Genomic DNA, 22,820 nt, shown 5'->3' on the forward strand with positions numbered 1-22,820 from the left:
TATGATGCAACGATGCATCTGATTATTGATAAGTTGAAACTTTGATTAGGATTTGTTGGCTTTCAGCAAGAAAGATAAGATGAAATAAATTAATTAAAATCACTTATTCAGTATCAAAACCTGCTTCATTTGAGTTTGTTTTCCAGTACGACTCGTAGAATTAGGTTGAAGCCTCAGTTTAGGCCTGTGGCTGCTTATAAAAGGCATGCAAATAGGCCCAATATTAGATCATATGCTAATCACCTGTTCAATTGGCTATGAAATTGATATTTGTTCAAAAAGCTGATGATTACTTTAATGCGGATAATATATATGATTCATAAAAGTACTTTTAGGTACTGCAAGTAATTAGTAAAGCCTACTGTTATTTTGTGCGAAATCATCTGAATACAAAATAGGGAGGTTAGAATCAACCATAAAGAGTGTCGGTGATATCACATCTGGAGGGTTGTGTGAAACATTTGTGTCTTTTAAGGAACAATGTAAATGCTTTGGAAGTAGTTCGGAGAAGATTTGCAGAACTGCTGCCTGAATTGGGTGGGTTGGCTTCTGAGGAAGGTTAGGCATGATTGTATCTAATGGAGTTTGGAACACTGAAAATGGATGGAGAGATCTTGACAGATTGGATGGTGAGAGAATTTTAACTCTTGTGAGAGAGTATGGAACTGGGGATTACCCATTTAAGGCACAAATGAGGTTTATCTTCTGAAGGTCATGTTTTTGGTACTCTTGCTGAAAAGGCAGGTGGAAGTCTAGACGTGAATATTTTTACGGCAGACATAGATACATCTTGACAAGCAAGGGGAGGAAAGAAATCAGCGGAATGTGGATTTGAGATTGCGATCAGGTCAGCTGTAATCTTACTGAATAGTGAAGCAAGTTTGACTCCTAATTTGTAAGTTTGTATTTTGCAATCATTTTCTCAGGCAGAGCTGCATTTGTGTGCAGATTGTATCCATGCTGTAAAGCCTCGGGAAGCAATGTGGACTGATTGTTAGTACAGCCGTCAAGGCAGAGAAATGTGCATGTTCATTTAAGGACACAGATCCTCTTATTCCCCCACAAGTTTGAGTTGGAGAGGAAAACATTCTGAAGGGAAGTGAGTTTTCAATCTAAGGAGAAATGGTAGCTGTAATGGTGCTTATTGGAATTATGATCAATTAAAGTAAAAATGTTTTTAAAATAGAGTGGAAATACTAAAAAGAATTCTCAAATCAAATGGGATTCCTGCTCTGGATGGCAAACATCAGTTCATTCCTAAAACTATTCTTTAAAGCTGTCACTTGCCGCTCTCACTTCAATCTGACAGTTGCAAAAGACCCATTTGATCTTGGGAGGGATCAACAAGGCAAAGGCATGCATATTTATCCATTTTCTGATAGTTTTAAATAAAACTAATTTTAAATAAAAATGATAATTGGATTTGGAAGGCATGGGTGATTCAGTTGACTTTTAAACATAAATAATGAGAAAGTGAGTGATCTCATCTCATGGATGATAGTTGGCTTGCCGTGACAGGTTAATTCATAACTACAATTTACTATGACTAAATTGTTCAAAATGTATTTTACTTTACAGTGATATAGACCTGGTAGTTTTTGGGAAATGGAAGAACCCACCTCTCCAACTATTGGAACAAGCATTACGAAGACGGAATATTGCTGAACCATATTCTATTAAAGTACTTGACAAAGCTACAGTAGGTTACTTAGGAAAATTTCTGTTTCATTTATTTTTTAAATTATTTACTCCGTGTTTCATGATTTGAAAGAAACATATTCTCAACTTTACAGGTGCCAATTATAAAACTGACTGACCAGGAGACAGAAGTCAAAGTTGATATCAGTTTCAATGTAGAAACTGGTGTGAAGGCAGCTCAATTTATCAAAGACTTTATTAAGGTAAATATGACAATTGTTGCATGTAATGTTTATGTGTGTCCACATCATTGCAAATAATGACACGCACAAGAACAAGTTTGTACCTGCTGGACGGTATCTTATGTATGAAGATTGATATCCGTGCAACATCAGTTTTGTTTTTCATTGTTTTGGTCCATCATTGTCAATCCAAGATTTTCAGACAGAACAATGAAATTCTTACTCGCAGCAGCACAACAGCATCTGCAAACATAGTACACTGTAAACAATATAATAAACGAGAAGAAAAGTATTGTGTTTGTGTGTATATACCCACACACAAACACATGTAGACAGGCAGACATATATATATATACACACACACACACGTATGTAGACAGGCAGACATATATATACACACGCATACACATACACATAAAGAACAAACAGCAATAATAGTGCAATCATAACAATAATAGTCTTTGTAGTTCACAGCTTAAAGGAGGTTGTGCTGTTTAATAGCCTGATGGCTGTAGGAAAGCAGTTGTTCCTGAATCTGGACATTACAGTTTTCAGGCTCCTTCCCAATGGCAGAGGTGAAATGAGTGTGTGGCCAGGTTGTGTGTGGCCAGGGTGGTGTGAGTCTCTGATGCTGGCTGCCTTTTTGAGGAAGTGACTCCTATAAATCTCTTTGATGGTGGTGAGGTCAGAACCTGTGATGGACTGGGCAGTGTTCACAACTTTTTGCAGTCGTCTTCGTTCCTGGGCATTCAAGTTGTTGAACTGGGCTGTGATGCAGCCAGTCAATATGCTCTCCACTGTACACCTGTAGAAGTTCAAGAGAATCCTCTCTGACATACCGAATCTCCGCAATCTTCTCGGGAAGTAGAGGCGTTAATGGGATTTCATTATAATTGCATCAGTGTGCTGGGTCCAGGAAATATCTTCAGAAATATGCATGCCCAGGAATTTGAACCTTTGTCTCACTCCTGTCGACATAGTCACGTTTGTGGGTCCTCATCCTTCCTCTTACAGTCACCAATCAGTTCCTTGGTCTTCCTGGCATTGAGAGCCAGTTTGTTGTGCTGGCACCATTTCGTTAGTCGATCTTCTATGCTCTGACTCATCATCATATGTAATTTGTCCAACAACGGTGGTGTCATCGGCAAAGTTGAAGATGGAGTTCACACTGTGTCTGGCTATACCGTCGTGAGGAAAGAGTGAAAAGAACACACAGCCTTGAGGTGCTTCTGTTCTGATGGTTTTGAGGAAGAAGTGTTTTTGCCAATTTGAACAGACTGTGGACTGTTGATGAGTAAGTTGAGGACCAGTTGCGGAGGGATGCACAGAGACCCTGTTCCGTGAGCTTGGTAACTAGCTTGGAGGGGATGATGGTATTGAACGCCGAGCTGTAGTCTATAAACAGCAGCCTGATGTATGTGTTTTTATTGTCCAAGTGGTCCAGTGCAGAGTGGAGAGCCAGTGAGATTGCATCCTCAGTTGCCCTGTCGTGACGGTAGGCAAATTGTAATGGATTGAAGTTCTTGTTGAGATAGGTGTTGATATGCGCCATAACCAACCAACCAACCACGGATGTTAGTGCCACCGGTCGAGCTGGGAAACTGCAAGATGAATGCTATTTTCTCAGTGAACCTTGCTGTTGAGAATGAGCTTGCTGGCATCTGGCGCCTCCCCTATGGAATTAGTTAAAATCGTGTGCCCCATTAGCAAATCTGAACATGGAAATAAACATACTGCAGTCGTCAACAAAAAAGAAAATGTTGGAGTAATGGGACTCCTTGATCAGGCAACATCTCTGCAGGACAGGGATAGGTGACATTTTGTGTCAAGACCCTTTCTTCAGTCTGATTATACTTGGGAGTGAGAAAGCTGGAACAGAGATGGGAGCAGGACAAAGTAAGTGTTAGGTGGATGCAGGTGAGGGAAGATTGATTGTTAGATGGTGGACAAAGGCCAGAGATGAAAAGATGACAATATGAGGTGTTGTTCCTCCAGTTTGTGTAATGCCTCACTCTGGCAACGAAGGGCCTAGGCAAATATAAATTGTCAAAGGTTCCCTGTCTACCTTGTGCTGAAGTCATTTGTTCTTTATGACCAATCCTTGGTTACGTATGGCAAAAGAGAATCTGATCATGAAAATATCCTGGTCTGTATCCCAATTTCAAGTGCCCTCTCGTCATTTTGTCCTGATTAAAGGAGGTGCCTGTCCACCAGTTGCAGGAAAATCGGTGGTGGACCTGTAACTGCTCCTCTGAAAATAAAACATGTTTTAAAGTATTAAGTAATTTGGGTTTTTTCTTTTAAATTGTGATTTTAAGCTGCTTTCCGCCCAATATTATTTTTTTGCTAAAATACTGTGACATAATCTTTGTTCATCTCAACGATGCAGAAAATCAGTTGATTATTAAGACATTGAAAATCTAATTATTTCATGTAGCTGTTTGTTGACTTGTCTGTTCCCTATTTGAATATTTGACCTACCGAATTGGACCCTGCCATCACAGGTAACAAATGTTCTATTACTGAGTGTTAGCAGTTTAAATTTTGCATACCATGTCAAATGTCATTATATTGAAAAGACTTATGGCTCCATAAATTGCCAATTTTCTGCTTCCAAATCCTTTTGTGTTTTGGCTTTTAATCCGTGGCTATTTTTGTCTTGAGTGTTAACGCACATGTTTTTTTCTTTACAGGGTTACCCAGTGTTACCTTACTTAATACTGGTCTTAAAACAATTTCTTCTTCAGAGGGATTTGAATGAAGTCTTTACTGGAGGAATTAGTTCTTACAGCCTTATTTTGATGGCTATTAGTTTCTTACAGGTAAAAAGTTGAATTTACTTTCAGGTGGGGGCATTACTTTGTTGGATAATGTCAGTCGTTATGAAACCATAAAGGTTTAAATATTTAAATGGCAGTATATTTGAGACTCGTGCTGTCAAATTTGCAAGTTCTGAATATACTGATGGGATTAAGGAATCGATTCTCAAACGCACTTTTAGGTTAATCCTGATGCAGGGCGACATATTTAGTACATAAAGGATTTTATTATAATTAAGAGGGAAACTTACTATGCCTTAATTTGTAATCATTTGCTTATGTTTTAAATCAACCTTTTTAATTTAAGTGTTTAAATCACTTTTTTCTTTTGCATTTGAAAGCTGTTAATTTGCATTTTTGTCAGTCAGAAAATTAAGAACAGGATCTCAAAAGGCTGAAAGGTTTAAAGGGTATATCAAGTCCGTTTCAAGGGGAAAAGGTCGTCTTGCCCCACTGCAGGAGGCCATGCTTCCATCTAAACTGGTCATTAGCATTAGGAAGATTTGGGCCAACAAGGTTGATGCAGGCATGGGTATGTCCAGATAGTCATTCTGGGATTGCAAGATTTGCTTCTGCTGTAATGTCCAAAATATGTAAAAAAATACTCAGATTATGAAAACTACAGATAATCTAGATATTTTTTAGCTAAACATTTTGACACTCTTGATTGTTGCAGTTGCATCCACGAATTGATGCCAGAAGGCCTAGTGTAAATCTTGGAGTTCTTCTGGTGGAATTCTTCGAACTGTATGGGAGACATTTTAATTACTTGAAAACTGGTATTAGAATAAGAAGTGGAGGTGCGTACATTGCCAAAGATGAAATTATGAAGAACATGACCAATGGGTATAGACCATCTATGTTATGTATTGAAGATCCTCTGGTTCCAGGTAATTCAAACAAATTAAAAATGCATTTTGTCTTATTGTCTTGTATTTCATAACCAGGAGAAGGGCTTGAAGCAACATAGTCATCGAGTCAATAGGCCATAGGTGCGGGAGTAGGCCATTTGGCCCTTCGAGCCAGCACAGCCATTCATGGCTGATCATTCACAATCAGTACCCCGTGCCAGCCTTCTCCCCATATCCCCTAACTCCGCTATCTTTAAGAGCTCCATCTAGCTCTCTTGAAAGCATCCAGAGAATTGGCCTCCACTGCCTTCTGAGGCAGAGAATCCCACAGATTTACAACTCTGACTGAAAAAGGTTTTTCCTCACCTCCGTTCTAAATGGCCTACCCCTTATTCTTAGTCATAGTGATACAGTGTGGAAACAGGCCCTTCGGCCCAACTCGCACACACTGGCCACCAATGTTCCAGCTACTCTAATCCCACTTGCCTGCGCTTCGTCCATAACCCTCCAAACCTGTCCTATCCATGTACTTGTCCATGCTACAAGATAGTTTTATCATCATACTTAAAATAAAATAAAATCTGAAGTAAAAACAGATAATTCTGGAAGTGTTCAGATCATCAGGTAGCATCTGTGGTAAGATAAGTAACCCTTGTTACAAGTCAGAGATCCTTCATACTGACAAAGGGTCTTCAACATGAAATGTTGTTTGTTTCTCTTGCCACAGATGTTTCCCAACCCGAGCATTTCCAACATTTTCTGTTTTTATTAAATCATTATACTGTCCTTCAGGATGGTGTAAATGTGTTATCTTTATTTGTGGGTTCAGAGGCCGTGGAAATGGAGATGGTTCCACAGTGTGCATGAGGTGCCTGATTGCGCAGGAGGGGGTAGGTTGATTGTGAGTTGGTGTACTTCTCTTGCCAATAACAGTTTCTGTATGCTGTTGATGCATGGGCGAGATTATCCATATCCTGAATGCTCTTTCTCCCTACTCAGTAATCTTAAGTCAGATATTCTTGAGACTGAATTTTTTAGAAATTTTCCAAAGGACTTTCAAACGTTTCCTCTACCTATTGGGTCTCGTCTTTTCCTGTGACAAGGCTGTGAATGAAGTTTGTGCTTTGGGATTTGGGTGTCAGACATACAACCACTATGAACTTAGCATTTCATTATCTACATGTGGGAAGAGACCTCTGAGGTCTGTAAAGATTAGTGATTTGCGATATAATCATATTGAAAGGTCTCCCTTTAAGTGGGCCAAATGCTGGTTGACCTGTGGAGTGTTTACAGAATTTTCAACTCTGAGCTTGGTCCTCAAAGTTTCATAGAAATATCTATCTGAGGGCCAGAAGTAAGCACAGATTCCCTTTGTTAATGTTAATAATTAAGGAATGATGAAGCCATTGGAGTCTTTCCTTTTCAAATCAAATCAGCTGGTTAGCCAGTTTTCTTTGGAAGCAATCGGTAGGACTTTTACATGTACTGTACAGTTTATTTTCAGATTGTGGCACTAAAACTGGTGACAGACGCTAGTTAGCTGTAAACACTGCCCAATTAATTTGAACATAATGTTCTACAGTAAAGTAGCTAATTGGGTGTATCTTATCAGTTTATTCACCATTCCAATTTCTTATTTTTCCTTTTCGAGTCTTGGCATTGCCTTGCCTATTGAAAAAATGGAATGGTTCAGAATGAAGCATTTAAATATACTAAATTAAACATCTCCGGACATTTTTAAAAATCAAGCCATTTTTGGATTTTGTTCCCATTGAGTGATCTTGTTTGTAAGATCCCCCCCCCCCCCCCCCCCAAAAGCTATGAAAACTGCATTTTGTTGAAAATACTCTTTAGCATTACTAATGAAATTTTAACATTGGGTCAGTTAACATTCACTCAGTCCTTTGCTTTACATATTTTGAGAGTTTGCTTTCTTTTCAACCAATTGGGTTAATTTGTAGTGAAACAATAAACTGACTATGTTATACAATATTCAGCAATGATTTCACAACCGGCAAAGATTTTAAAATGAATTTGGACAGTCATAGTCTTACTCGTACAGCCCTTTGGCCCAACTTGCCCATGCCAACTAAGATCTCCCATCTACACGAGTCCCATAGGCCTGCTTTTAGCCCATTATCCCTCTAAACTTTTCCTATCCGTGTCCAAATGTCTTTTAAATAGTTATAGTACTCACCTCTACTACCTCCTCTGACACCTCATTCCATGTTCCCACCATCCTCTGTGGAAAAAGTTACCCCTCGGGTTTCTTTTAAATCTTTCCCCTTTCACTTTAAACCTATGTCCCCTAGTTCTTCATTCCCCTCTGGTTAAAAGATTAGTGCATTTATCCTATCTTTCCCCCTCATGTACACCTCTAAGATCACACCTCATTCTCTGGCTTCAAGGAATAAAGTCCTTACCTGCCCTTGAGTCCTGACAATATCCTGTGGCTGTCCTCGTAACGGATAGTTGTAGGGCAAATATCAGTGTTTGCAAAACAATGACCAGTGAATGCTGCAATAAGTTTTTCAGATGTGAGAACATGGATGAATGCAACTGTGCTGTTGTCAATTTTCCTTGTTTATATTTTGTACTTCATGTTAAGAACTGACAAAGAATGTTGAATTCTCCTTTCTGGTAGGAAATGATGTCGGGAGGAGTTCATATGGAGCCATGCAAGTCAAGCAGGTCTTTGATTATGCATACATTGTCCTAAGTCATGCTGTATCACCGTTGGCAAGATCTTATCCAAACAGAGATTCTGAAAGGTAGGACATTGCAACAATGAATTTGATAATGAAGGATTTTCATTGCCTTGTGGCGGTGCCCGGGGATTAGGCCACTCCCTGGGTCATCCCCCTCTGCACGGAGTGGACAGGGCTGGGGAGGGGTCTGGAGCTACGGGGTTTGCCTGAAGGGGCTAGTGAACTCGTGCGGGTAACTGAAGAGAGTGCTACATTAAAAATTACTGTTAATCCTTACCTGGCGTCTTGCCTGATTCCTGCTGCGTCTAGACCCACTACAGCCTTATATATATATATTTTTTTTTCAGCACTCTTGGAAGAATTATTAAAGTGACTCAAGAGGTAATAGATTACAGGGAGTGGATCAAGAAGAAATGGGGTGCGGTGAAGATCCCTGGCTCATCTGATTCTGGTTAGTAATGCTTTTCTATTGAATTGAAGCAGATTAAAGTGTACATTTTAATATTTGCTAACCTCGTGAGGTAAACCAATTTGGGTTCTTTCTGACAAGACGCTTCTGACCACTTTCTCCTCAGTTAGATGTAGTTTGCCAAAGCTCTTTAATTTCCTTCAGTGGAAAATGAATTGCTTTTTACTATATTTAATTGGGGTAATTTTTATTTTAAAGAATCGATCCACCTAATATATTCCATATGCAAGCCTGGCTCTTAATATTATAGCTTTGTTTTTTCTGTTATTTTGAGAATTATCTGTTAGAACTATTACTAGGGAGAAGGTGCTTGGGAAGCTGAAAGGGCTGAAGTTGGATAAGACACATGGACCTGATGGACTGCACCTTAGGGTTCTGAAAGAGGTGTCTTTAGAGATTGTGGAGGCATTGATAGTGATATTTCAAGAATCACTAGAGTCCGGAGTGGTTCCAGATGATTGGAAAATTGCCAATATTACCTCGCTGCACAAAAAGGGACCAAAGCAGAATAGTGGGAACGATAGTGCCCGAAGAAACTGCAGATGCTCATTTAAACTGAAGATAGACACACAATGCTGGAGTATCTCGGCGGGACAGGCATTATCTCTGGAGAGAAGGAATGGGTGACGTTTTGGGTCGAGACCCTTTTTTCAGACTGATGGTCGAGTTATTCCAACATTTTGTGTCTATAGTGGGAACTATAAGCTGGTTAGTCTGACTTTGGTGGTTGGTAAGATTTTAGAGTCCACTAGACCAAGTGGACCCGTTGGGCCCAAACCTCTCCTACAGCACCTTCTCTCTTCCCCCCCCCCTCCCCCTAGGAGATAGATTTAAACTATAACATTTGAATAACTTAAAAAATATAACACCGATTTCAATGAAACTTCCATTAGCACCAAAGGAACAATAGTGAATATGGTGGGCCTAAAATTGTTGCGCTATCATGTACCGATTTGGCTGTAGCTCAGGAACAAACAAACAAGAGTTTTAGTATATAGATTATATAATGGATGAGGTCACAGAGTACTTCGAAGTTCACGATAAAATAGGCCAAAGTCAGCATGGTTTTGTGACAGGGAGGTCTTGCTCGACAAATTTGCTGGAATTCTTTGAAGAAGTAAATAGCAGGACGGACAAAGGAGAGTCAGTAGATGTTGTTTACCTAGATTTTCAGAAAGCTTTTGATAAGGTGCCACACGGGAGGCTTCTAAGGAAGGTGAGAGCCCATAGTATCAAAGGGCAGAAATCAGCATGGATATCAAGTTGGCTGGATGGCAGAAGGCAAAGAGGGGCAATAAAGGTTTTTTTTTTCTGGTTGGCTGCCAGTGACTAGCAGAGTTCCACTGGGCTTGGTGCTGGGGCCGCTGCTCCTCACCTTGTGTATTAATGATTTGGATGAGGGGATTGAAGGCTTTGTGGCCAAGTTTGCAGATAACATGAAAATAGGAGAGGGGCAGGTAGTGTAGAGAAAGCAGGGACTCTGCAGAAGGACTTGGATAGGTTGGGAGAGTGGGCAAAGAAGTGGCAGATGGAATATAGTGTAGCAAAGTGTGGAGTTATGCATTTGGTAGTAGGTATAAAGGCATAGATTATTTTCTAAATGGGGAGAGAATCCAGAAATTGGAGGTGCAAAGGGACTTGGGAGTGCTGGTGCAGGATTCCCAAGAAGTTAATCTGCAAGTTGAATCTGTAGTAATGAAAGCGTATCCAGATTTTCAGAAAACGTGGTACTTTTTCTGTAAGTACCACGTTTTCTGAAAATCTGGGGATAAAGAAGCCGATTGAGAGTATCATAATACATGTAAAGGAAAAGTGAGTGGACTAAAATTTGTCAGATGGACAAATGTACTGTGATCCTATTTGGTAAGAAGAATGGAAAAACAGTATAGTTTAAAAGGAGACAATCTCTGAATTATTTCCATGCAGAGAGATTTGGATGACTTCTGGGGTGAAACAGTTAGCAATTGGGTGTAGGAAATAATTGTGCAAATGCAATATTGCACTTTATTGCAACAGGGATGAACAATCGCAATAAGATTCTGGCCATGTTTGCCTGCGTAGATTATATGTTTCCCCTAAGGGTACAGGTACAGCAGGCAGTGAAGAAAGCTAATGGCATGTTAGCCTTCATAACGAGAGGATAGGAGCAAAGAGGTCTTTCTGCAGTTGTATAGGGCCCAGGTGAGACCACATCTGGAGTATTGTGTGCTGTTTTGGTCTCCTATTTTGAGGAAGGACGTCCTTGCTATTGAGGTATAGTGTAGCGTAGGTTCACGAGGTTAATCCCAGGGATGGAGGAACTGTCATGTGAGGAAAGATGAGGGCTTGTATTCACTGGAGTTTAGAAGGATGAGAGGGGATCTTATAGAGACGTATAAAATTATAAAAGGACTGGACAAGCTCCATGCAGGAAAAATGTTCCCAATGTTGGGGAAGTCCAGAACCAGGGGCCACGATCTAAGAATAAAGGGAAGGCCATTTAAAACTGAGGTGAGAAGAAACTTTTTCACCCAAAGAATTTGAATTTGTGGAATTCTCTGCCACAGAAGGCAGATAAGGCCAATTCACTGGATGAATTTAAAAGAGAGTTAGATAGAGCTCTAGCGGCTAGTGAAATCAAGGGATATGGGGAGAAGGCAGGCACAGGTTACTGATTGTGGATGATCAGCCATGATCACAATGAATGGCAGTGCTGGCTCAAAGGGCCAAATGGCCTCCTCCTGCACCTAGTTTCGATGTATGGAAAACGTGGTTTCGGAGAACATGGTTTCAGAATAAGTGATTGCTCATTTAAGATAGAGCCAAAGATGCCTCTAGTTGAAGTTAAACATTTGCATTTGTCTACAATAGACTTAATCAGCCAAATTAATTTTAATTGTTGAGGCTTTCCTTCTGAAGAACTTGGCTATTTTGATCTTTGGCAAGATTAATGGAATCGCACTCTAATTTGTGGTCTACTACTGCAATTTCCGAGAGAAGGTGTATTGTATTTGTATTCCCCATAAAAGATCAATCGTGAGGATTTTTTTGTGACTTTCTGTCAAGGATCTTATTAAAATGGTGAAACATCATGTGGTGATATTGATAAATGGCAATGTGGCATTGCTAAACGATGGAATGAATCAGCTTCTGTTCTCCCCGTAACAGCCATTACAGTGTGCAAGATATCATTGTGCACTGGGAGGAATAGGAAGAAAGAAGGGATTTGTGATTTCCAGGTCACAGAAAGCAAATAAATCAGTTTTGGTTCATTACTACCCATAGTTCTACACTCTATCATCAATCATGGTTCATTGCCCTCAATCTGTTTGTGTCCAGGAAGTAGGTGTTCTGTGGGGAAGTACTCTCAGGCCATCTATCTTCAACACAAAATTCTAAGAAATTCATAATGTTCAGTTCCTGTTTGCAGCATTCATTCATTCTGACAAGTAAAAAAACAAAGTTTGCCACATAAGTATCAGGTGATGGTCACCATGGAGGATAAGCTCTACCCTCAACATTCAATAATTCTATTTATACTTGGTTTTTGAGACTAAATTATTCAGAAACATTTCGAAACTAGTCAAGTAAATGCTGAAGCTTTGTGGGAAGACAAAAGCTAGATATTCTGAAGTAGATGACTTGTCTACTGACTTCCCCAAGTACCTTCCATCATTAACAAGACACAAGAGAGGAATGCAACGGAATACCCTGATTTTGAGATCAATAACTACAAGGATGCAGCTATTTGAATTGGTTTATTGTTATACATACTGAAATACAGTGGAAAACTTTGTGCACTAAGTAAACAAATCATTCCATGCATGAATACATCAGGTAATGCAAAGAAGGAAATAAACAGTGCCGAGAGGATGCAGATTTTTAAAAGGAAAGGGCCACAACTAGGTAGATTGGAAGATTTGCAATTCATCAGTGGCATCAAAGGTATTCACAAAATGCTGGAGTAACTCAGCAGGTCAGGCAGCATCTCAGGAGAGAAGGAATGGGTGACGTTTCGGGTCGAGACCCTTCTTCAGACTGATGTCAGGGGGACGGGACAAAGGAAGGATATAGGTGGAGACAGGAAGATAGAGGGAGAACTGGGGAGGGGAAGAGGGGGGACAGAGGACCTATCTAAAGTTGGAGAAGTCAATGTTCATACTGCTGGGCTGCAAGCTGCGCAAGCGAAATATGAGGTGCTGTTCCTCCAATTTCCGGTGGGCCTCACTATGGCACTGGAGGCCCATGACAGAAAGGTCAGAGTGGGAGGGGGAGTTGAAGTGCTCAGCCACCGGGAGATCAGGTTGGTTAAGGCGGACTGAGCGAAGGTGTTGAGCGAAACGATCGCCGATCCTGCGTTTGGTTTAGCCGATGTAAAGAAGTTGACATCTAGAGCAGCGGATGCAATAAATGAGGTTGGAGAAGGTGCAGGTGAACCTCTGTCTCACCTGGAAAGACTGGGTCCTTGGATGGAGTTGAGGGGGGAGGTAAAGGGACAGGTGTTGCATCTCCTGCGGTTGCAGGCGATAGTGCCCGGGGATGGGATGGGGTGGTTTGGGTAGGAAGGGATGAGTGGACCAGGGAGTTGCGGAGGGAATGGTCTCTGCGGAATGCAGAAAGGGGAGAGGATGGGAAGATGTGGCCAGTGGTGGGGTCCCGTTGTAGGTGACGGAAATGTTGGCGGATGATTTGTTGGATTCGCTGGCTGGTGGGGTGGAAGGTAAGAACGAGGGGGATTCTGTCCTTGTTACGAATGGGGGGAGGGGGAGCAAGAGCGGAGCTGCGGGATGTAGAAGAGACCCTAGTGAGAGCCTCATCTATAATGGAAGAGGTGGAGCCCCGTTTCCTGAAGAATGAGGACATCTCTGATGCCCTAGTGTGAAACACCTCATCCCGGGTGCAGATGCGGCGTAGACGGAGGAATTGGGAGTAGGGGATAGACTTTTTGCTGGAGACAGGGTGGGAAGAAGTGTAGTCCAGATAGCTGTGCGAGTCAGTGGGTTTATAGTAGATGTCAGTCACTAGTCTGTCTCCTGTGATGGAGATGGTGAGGTCCAGAAACAGGAGGGAGATGTCGGAGATAGTCCAAGTATATTTAAGGGCAGGATGGAAATTGGAAGTGAAGTGTATGAAGTCAGTGAGTTCTGCATGGGTACAAGAGGTAGCACCAATGCAGTCGTCGATGTAGTGGAGGTAGAGTTCGGGGATGGGGCCAGTGTATGTCTGGAACAGGGATTGTTCGACACACCCGACAAAGAGGCAGGCATAGCTAGGGCCCATGCGAGTGCCCATAGCTGCGCCTCTGGTTTGGAGGAAGTGGGAGGAGTCAAAGAAGAAGTTGTTAAGGGTAAGAACCAGCTCTTTCCAGAGTCAAGAGTCGAGTCATCATATCATATCATATCATATCATATATATACAGCCGGAAACAGGCCTTTTCGGCCCTCCAAGTCCGTGCCGCCCAGCGATCCCCGTACATTAACACTATCCTACACCCACTAGGGACAATTTTTACATTTACCCAGCCAATTAACCTACACACCTGTACGTCTTTGGAGTGTGGGAGGAAACCGAAGATCTCGGAGAAAACCCACGCAGGTCACGGGGAGAACGTACAAACTCCTTACAGTGCAGCACCCGTAGTCAGGATCGAACCTGAGTCTCCGGCGCTGCATTCGCTGTAAAGCAGCAACTCTACCGCTGCGCTACCGTGTCAAAGATCTTATTGTCTGATAACAAAGAAATAACTATTCTTGAATCTTGTACAGGCTTTCAAGCTTTTGTGTCTTCTGCCTGACAGGAGAGGAAAGAAGAGAGAATAACCAGGGTGTTAATGTTGATTAATGGTTTTTTCAAGGTGGCACAAAGTTTAGATGGAATTGATGGGGTTTGGTTGGAAAGTCTGGTTTATGTGCTCTGAACTGTGTACACAATCTGCAATTTTTTGTGGTCATGGATAGAGCAGTTGCCTATATTCAGGATGCGATGCAACGTATAAGATGCTTTTTATGGTACATTTGGAGGAGAAGCTGGTACCTAGTTTTCTGGTACTTCATGCATGGCTAACTAAGATGCAGAAATCTATCAGAACCCCAGCAGTTTCCCTCTCACTTCCTTTAGCATTGTTGGATACATCTCATCAGGACCTATGGATTTACTCGCCTAAGTGCAGCAATATTTCCATCACTTCCTACATTATGGTATAGATGTGCTCCAGAATATTGGCATACCGGCAATTAATTCTCAAACCACGTACTCCTGACTGAAGTATTCCTTCAGAAACTCTGAAAAGCCCTAGCTCTACACACAACTTGCCCTTTACACCCTGAGGAGACCTTTTTCCACAAATACCTTCTTGCTTCTAATATATTTATAGGATTCTCTCGAATCATATTTTTCTTGGCTCCATTTTCCTCTCCCAATTTGACTCCTCCCATATCCCCTATTAACCTCAAATTATGAATTTTGTACCAATTCCCTACAACTGACATACAATTCCTCCTTTCCCCTGATCAAATGTTCAATATGCTTTGTTAACCAAGGTTCCCTATGCTCAAAAGCTTCTTGTTTTTTAAAGGGACATGTAAATTCTGAGCTTTTAACATCCAGCTTTTTATCTTCCATTTTTTGAACTTCCATTTATTTCGCATTGTTTTCTCTTCTTGCAGCTGCTCCCAATCTACGTCCCAGTCCCTGCTCCCAGTCTGAAGAAGGGTCTCAACCCCGAAACGTCACCCATTCCTTCTCTCCAGATATGCTGCTTGTCCCGCTGAGTTACTCCAGCTTTTTGTGTCTATCTTCGGTTTAAACCAACATCTGCAGTTCCTTGTTACATACCCAATCTACTTGGGACTATGGCAATACTGTTTTCCTACCAGTTTAAGGCCCAAACTCAAAGACCAACCTTATTTTTTCCATGATTAATTTAAAGCTTACTAAACTATGGATCCAGTTCCTAGTTTGTTCACAGACACTTCTGTAACCTTTCCATCCCCACTCACTTCCCCTCCTTGGCAGGACTCTACATTTTGCTTTAAAAAAAAAAGCACCTTGGATATATTTTATGAATTCCACCCCATCATAGCTCTGGCACTAAGGCAATCCCTGTCAATATTGAGAAAATAATAATGCCACACTACTACAACCTACTGCTCTTACACCTTTCTACATTATGCCTACTTTTTTATGCTTCAGTATTCAGTCTCTAGTATAACCCCAACAAACTTAATTTTAGCCATACAGCCTCATTGTCTCATCCCTCCAGGATATCTTCCCGAGTTCTGCTGTAATGCTCTCCCTGATCAACAGTGCAAAACCCTTCTTTACATGCCCCTCTAGAACATTAAGCTGCCAGTCCTACCTTTCCCTTGACCATCTTTCTTTGATTGCAACAACATCATAATTTCTCGTGCTTATCCACACTCTCGGCTCACCAAATTACCTGTGTGCTCCTACCTGCCCCCCCCCCCATTCATCCCTATCTCTATCTGTCTTACCTCTGGACTTTATTCTATTTTCTACATGCGAGTCAAACTTCCCACCTGTTGCGCTCTCATTTGGTGTCTCAAACCCTGGCCTCACAAGTTTAAGTCCTCCTACGTAGTGCTGGCAAATTTCTTTCAAGAATATTGGTTCTCCACCAGTTCTGGCTCAACCCATCCCTATCACAGAAGAGATCCAAATGTCCCAAAAATTTGAAGTGTGCCTTCCTGCTCTTTAGCCCCTCATTTCATCAATGCTATCTTCCTGTTTCGGTGCTCATTAGCATGTGGCATGGAGTATGCCTGAGATTACAACCCTGGTAGTCCTTTTCAGTTTTCTCCCTTACTCCTGGAATTCTCTGCAGAACCATGTTTCTCTCCTTTCTTGGGTCATTATTACAAATCTGGACTACTACTTGTGGCTCCTCATTCTCCCCTTCCAGAATGCTCTGTACCCACTCTTAAGACATTCTTGACCTCAACACCTAGGAAGCAACACACCATACTGAAGTCTTGCTCAAGGCCACAGAAAAGCCTCTGTACTTTAGACCATTGAGTCTTCTCACCACTGCTAATCTGCACCACTCCAACATTTTTCTTTTTAAAATACTCCTTGAGATCTGCCCCATCGACCAAAACTTTTTGTAATTGGCTGTCCCTAGTGACACGCTGAATTTTTTGGGATAACGTTTCAGTGAAATTCAAAAGACATTTGGATAGATACATGGATAGGAAAGATTTGGAGGGATATGGGCCCCATGCCGGCAAATTTGATTGGCTAAGGATGCCAAATTGGTTAGCATGGGCACGTTAGGTCAAATGGCTTGCTTCCATGCTGTGAATCTGACTCTCAGTGCCATGGGTTGTTTGTGCTTCATTGTTTAGCTATAGAATTGGATGTTATGGATATGTCTTTCCCGAACAATAACTTCATTACAGAAGCATTTACTCTGCAGCTGACAGTGCTATACCTTATGTCAATTTTCATTATTTAATATTCTGCCAGAAATGTCCAGTTCTCCACAGCAGAGGCAGATAAATAAACAAATTGCACAGTGGAAGGATAATAACGATATACTTCCTTGTTCGTACAGTTTTACACTCAGCACCTAACCTGGTCTTTTTTGTGTAAACCTGTATTGTAGGTTGCTGCAATACTTCATGTATAGGTTTAAGAACTAAAAATTGCAACAATGTTGAGACCCTAACATTGTTGATGCTGGAAACCAGCAACAGAACCAGATTGGTGAGAAAGAAGCCCAGTGGGGCAAAGCCGATGTTTTGTACCCATGTGAAAAAAATGTGATTAATGTAAAAACATATGCTTAAAACAATTTTTAAACTGTTGATTCTCTGTATTTTTACATGTCACCTTTTTTGTTCTTCCCAAATCAGATAATGGTGTTAAGATTGAACCAGTGGATAAAACGACTGGTAATGTCAACAGAGATCACCAACAAGGCAGAGATTCTGAATCTCCCTACAGTGAAGCATCACCTATGTCTTTGTCCAGCCCACTTCAGCTCTCATCAGCCTCCTCTTCATCAGCTGCTTCACTGTCTGGAAGTGATATAGTAAGTATGGTCATTAAAAAAAACTAAATAGCATTAGTAGTTTGTGCCCATCAATGTAGTTGAAATTGCAAATTGAAATTGAAAATATAGATTGTTCACTCTATTGATTATTTGGAATAACGGGTCATTAATTTCTCGTAATTTTGAATTAGATCTAGTGAAGAGTTTACAGTAAATTCTAATATATTGGTAAAATCGGTTATAATAGCACTGTGAAAGTGTTTTAATGGTGCTTTTGACAGGATTCTGATTCTACACCATGCACAACTCCAAACCTTCACCACTTTGGCATCCCTGTATTAGCTCCTTTGATGGCAACTTTAGCACCTACACTGCCCATCCCAAGTGGGAACCCACAGCCAAATATAACAGGTGCATTGATAGTGACTTCAAAAACTCAGGTGAGAAAGCTGGTGTCCTTTGAATAATTGAATCTCCTTTTTCAACTTTCAAAGTCAGATGATCTTGCTATGACATACGCAAACATGTAAGCCAATCTTTCAGTGTGGAAGCCAGCAAAATAAGGTTTTGCCCCTTGCACATTAAGATTTGCCAATAGCTTATAAAGCAGTTATATGCTCCACTCTTGATACCACATATCTCTTTATTCCAAGAAAATCCATTCTGATCACAACCTGTTTCATGAATTTTGTTAATTATTTCCCAATTCCACGAAAGGGCTCCTTGCCAACTTAACGGAAATTTAACAAAGGAAGTTAGTTAATGACTTGGATTCTACACTACAGAGTGCTATACTTCAAGGATTGAATAATGATTTGAGTTTGAATTTCCCCACCTCTATTATCAAGACTTAAAACCAAAAACAAAACAGTTTTGGAAAGAACCATCCATTCTTTTCCTCAGTAAATATTTCTAAGCCCTCAGATTTTGATTCTTTCACATCCAGACTTTCTACATTGTTTGTTTGCTTAACCGTGCTCCAGTTGTCCAGTGCACAATCAGTTCCATTCACTCGTTGTATGCCTCTCTTGATGTGAGTATGGAGGGTGTTGAGAGAAAGGTTAGTGGACAGAATAAGCAAGTGAAAGGTGAGGTAGGAAGGAGGGTTTGTTTGAACTGCATGTATTTTAATGCAAGGGGGTTGACAGGTAAGGCATGGATAGGTACGAGCAACTGGGACGTTGTAGCCATTACAGAAACCTGGTTAAGAGAGGGGCAAGACTGGTAGCTCAATGTTCTGGGGTACAGGAGCTTCAGGAGTGGCAGGGGTGAGGGAAAAAGAGGAGGGGGGGGTGTTTGCATTGTTGCTTAAGGAGGATGTCATGGCACTGGTCAGGGGTGACATTAAGGACAGTTCATCTAATGAGGCTATATGGGTGGAGCTGAGGATTAAGAAAGGGATGATCACCTTGTTGGGGCTGTACTACAGACCCCCGAATATTCAATGGTAATTAGAAGAACAAATATGTCAGGAGATTACAGACAGCTGCAGGTCAAAATAGTGCAGTAGGAGATTTTAACTTTCCCAATATTGACTGGGAAAACCATAGTGTTGAAGGGTTTAAATGGGGTGCAATTCCTCAAAAGTGTTCGGGAGAGTTTTCTCAAGCAGTATGTGGAGACCCCCACATGTGAGAGGGCAACACTGGATCTAGTATTGGGACGTGCAAGTTAATGAAGTGCGTGTGGAGGAGTCTTTTGGGACCAGTGACCCACAGTTTGATTAGGTTTTAAATATTTATGGATAGGGACATGCTAATATGCTCAGCTGGGGCAAGGCCATCTTTGAGGGTATGAAAGAAGGTCTCACTCAAGTTGACTGGAGCAGGTTATTTGAGGGGAAAGGAACATCAGCCAAGTGGGATGTTTTTCAAAGTGTGCTGACAAAAGCTCAGGATATGTACGTCCCTGTTAGAGTGAAGGGCAAACCAGTCAGACGTAAGGAAGCTTGGCTGATGAGGGAAAATGAGGCATTGCTCAAAAACAAGACGGATGCATGGGACAGGTATGGGCAGCTGGGATCGTGCATCCCTGGAGGAGTTTCGGGAACTAAGGAGTAAACTGAAAAAGGAAATCAGAAAGGCAAAAAGGGGCCAGGAGGTAGCTCTGGTGCGTAGCATTAAGGCCGATCCCAAAAGATTTTATAAATACATAAGGGGAGAAGGGTAACTAGAGAGAGAGTGGGACCTATCAGGAATCGAAGCAGTCACCTCTGTGGAGCCACAGGAGATGGGCAAGGTATTTCTCCTCTGTAGTTACCGAGGAGAAAGACAGGAGGACGGAGGAACTTGGGGCAGTCAAAGGAAGTGTCTTGAGAGTAAGTCAGTGTTACCGTCGAAGGACTATGAAGGTAGATAAATCTCCAGGGCCTGATCAGATATATCTGGGGACATTGTGGGGAAACTAGAAAGGAAATTGCGGGAGCCCTGGTTGAAATTTACGAATCGTCCTTGAATACAAGAGAGGTGCTGGAAGACTGGAGGGTGGCAAATGTTGTTCCTTAATTCAAGAAGGACTGCAGAGAAGATGTAAGGAACTATAGGCCGGTGAGTTTAACATCTGTAGTTGGAAAGTTAAATAATCCCAATTATCACAAACAATTCTCGTCACTTGGATATCAGTGCACTGTTGCCAAAGTTGTGCAAAATACAGGCCAAAGTTTGTCGTGTTAATGTGCAATTTCATGTTTTGAGAAATGTGCAACAAAAACTTCCTATTGTGATTCGAAAAGTAACAGTTTACAGAACCAGCTTCACTCTTTTCCACCATTTTTTTTGCTAATTCATTTAATTGTCATTTCAAGGAACCTTTGTAGTTTGCTCAAGTAGTATTTTTGCTTGGCTTTGTACAACTACCTTAAATGGAATATTCGACATAGAAAAAACCCCATTTGGCTTGACCAGTCAATACCAGCATTTACATTCCATTTTACTTTCACACCATCCTTCTTCATCTAACTCTCAGAATAGTACTACAGTTTGAAAAGAAAAGTTACTTATCCAGTGTATTTTTCTACCTTATACAGGCTAGGATTGGTGTCTCACCAGCCAGTATTTGTGTTTCCACACACCCTGCACTTCCTTCCAGGCAGGTTTGTATTGAAGGAGCACCATTGAATCCTGTCACTGCTGTATTCCCTATCCCTCCTACTGCATCCCCTAGTCTTCTGTCAAGTCTATATATACATCACAAGGTAGGAACCAGTAAAATAAAATAAAAATAGAGCCGACAGTACTAGTGCCAAACTGAACTAATTGTATTTTTTAGAATGCACAATTCGCAAATCTCCTAAATAATGATACACGCAGGATAATTTTGGTGCAGGGTAGTAATTTATTTTGCAGTGTAATTAGATAATTTTCTTTAAAACATAAAAGCATTACTGAGTCATTCAACAATTGTCATTGCATTGTACCTCCAATGGAAAATCACTGAACATAATATTTAATTTCCCCATTGCTGAAAAATGATTCCATAAACAGGGATACCCAAAAGCAAAAGTAATTGGTACACCATCAAAAGAGGGTGAGGCAGATGGGCAGGAGGGGACTCTTGTTTACTTTTGGGCTGTATATTTGTATATTACCTTGTTGGACCATATTAAATATTTCAGAGTCCATTAATTTTCAAGTACCGTCTATTAGCAATGCAATATTGATTTTTTGAACAAGTCAAATGGAGTGGTGGCAAATGAATTTATCCAGATACAGTGCCCATCATAATGTTTGGGACAAAGACCCATCATTTATTTATTTGCCTCTGAACTCCACAATTTGAGATTTGTAATAGAAAAAATCACATGTGGTTGAAGTGCACATTGTCAGATTTTATTGAAGTCCATTTATATACATTTTGGTTTCACCATGTAGAAATTACAGCAGTGTTTATACATAGTCTCCCCATTTTAGGGCACCATAATGTTTGGGACACAGCAATGTCATGTAAATGAAAGTAGCCATGTTTAGTATATAGGTGCATATCCTTTGTATGCAATGACTGCTTGAAGTCTGCGATTCATGGTCATCACCAGTTGCTGGGTGTCTTCTCTGGTGATGCTCTGCCAGGCCTGCATTGAGCCATCTTTAGCTTATGCTTGTTTTGGGGGCTAGTCCCCTTCAGTTTTCTCTTCAGCATATAAAAGGTATGCTCATTTGGGTTCAGATCGGGTGATTGACATGACCACTCAAGAATTGACCATTTTTTAGCTTTCACAAACTCCTTTGTTGCTTTAGCAGTATGTTTGGGATCATTGTCTTGCCGTAGAATGAACCGCCGGCCAATGAGTTTTGAGGCATTTGTTTGAACCTCAGCAGATAGGATGTGTCTATATACTTCCGAATTCATTATGCTACTACCATCAGCAGTTGTATTATCAATGAAGATAAGTGAGCCAGTACCTTCAGCAGCTATACGTGCCCAGGCCATAACATCCCTACCACCGTGTTTCACAGATGAGGTGGTATGCTTTGGATCTTGGGCAGTTCCTTCTCTCCTCCATACTTTGCTCTTGCCATCACGCTGATAAAAGTTAATCTTCATCTCGTCTGTCCACAAGACCTTTTTCCGGAACTGTGGCTTCTCTTAGTACTTCTTAGCAAACTGTAACCTGGCCATCCTATTTTTGCAGCTAACCAGTGGTTTGCATCTTGCAGTGTAGCCTCTGTATTTCTGTTCATGAAGTCTTCTGCGGGTAGTGGTCATTGACAAATCCACATCTGACTCCTGAAGAGTGTTTCTGATCTGTCGGACAGGTGTTTGGGGATTTTTCTTTATTGTAGAGAAAATTCTGTCATCAGCTGTGGAGATCTTTGCGATTAGTAAGCTCACCAGTGTTCTCTTTCTTCTTGGTGATGTTCCAAACAATTGATTTTGGTAAGCCTAAGGTTTGGCTGATGTCAAGAAACAGTATTATTCTTGTTTCTCAGTCTCATAATGGCTTCTTTGACTTTCATTGACACAACTTTGGTCCTCATGTTGATAAACAGCAATAAAAGTTTCCAAAGGTGATTGAAGGACTAGAGGAATTACTAGGTGCTGAGAGCTCTCTTATACCTGCATTAAGGAAGCATTTAAACACACCTGAGCAATTACAAACACCTGT

General features: G+C 41.1%; 1 protein-coding gene across 4 annotated transcripts in view; it reads left to right on the top strand.

Moving 5' to 3' along the window:
• The window catches only part of tent4a (terminal nucleotidyltransferase 4A), a 64,211-nt gene that overhangs the window by 36,481 nt on the left and 4,910 nt on the right, over positions 1-22,820 (top strand). Inside the window, exons 4-11 of one of the 4 annotated variants that reach the window (XM_078420208.1) lie at positions 1,579-1,699; positions 1,794-1,901; positions 4,574-4,702; positions 5,376-5,589; positions 8,195-8,321; positions 8,606-8,709; positions 17,580-17,758; positions 20,745-20,912. In XM_078420208.1, coding sequence (XP_078276334.1) covers positions 1,579-1,699; positions 1,794-1,901; positions 4,574-4,702; positions 5,376-5,589; positions 8,195-8,321; positions 8,606-8,709; positions 17,580-17,758; positions 20,745-20,912 — 1,150 coding nt within the window. The remainder of the gene's footprint in view (positions 1-1,578; positions 1,700-1,793; positions 1,902-4,573; positions 4,703-5,375; positions 5,590-8,194; positions 8,322-8,605; positions 8,710-17,579; positions 17,759-20,744; positions 20,913-22,820) is intronic. The other 3 variants (XM_078420220.1, XM_078420216.1, XM_078420227.1) reach the window with 3 other exon arrangements.

This window comes from Rhinoraja longicauda, chromosome 2, assembly GCF_053455715.1.
Source record: "Rhinoraja longicauda isolate Sanriku21f chromosome 2, sRhiLon1.1, whole genome shotgun sequence".
In the NCBI taxonomy this organism is placed as follows: domain Eukaryota; kingdom Metazoa; phylum Chordata; class Chondrichthyes; order Rajiformes; family Arhynchobatidae; genus Rhinoraja; species Rhinoraja longicauda.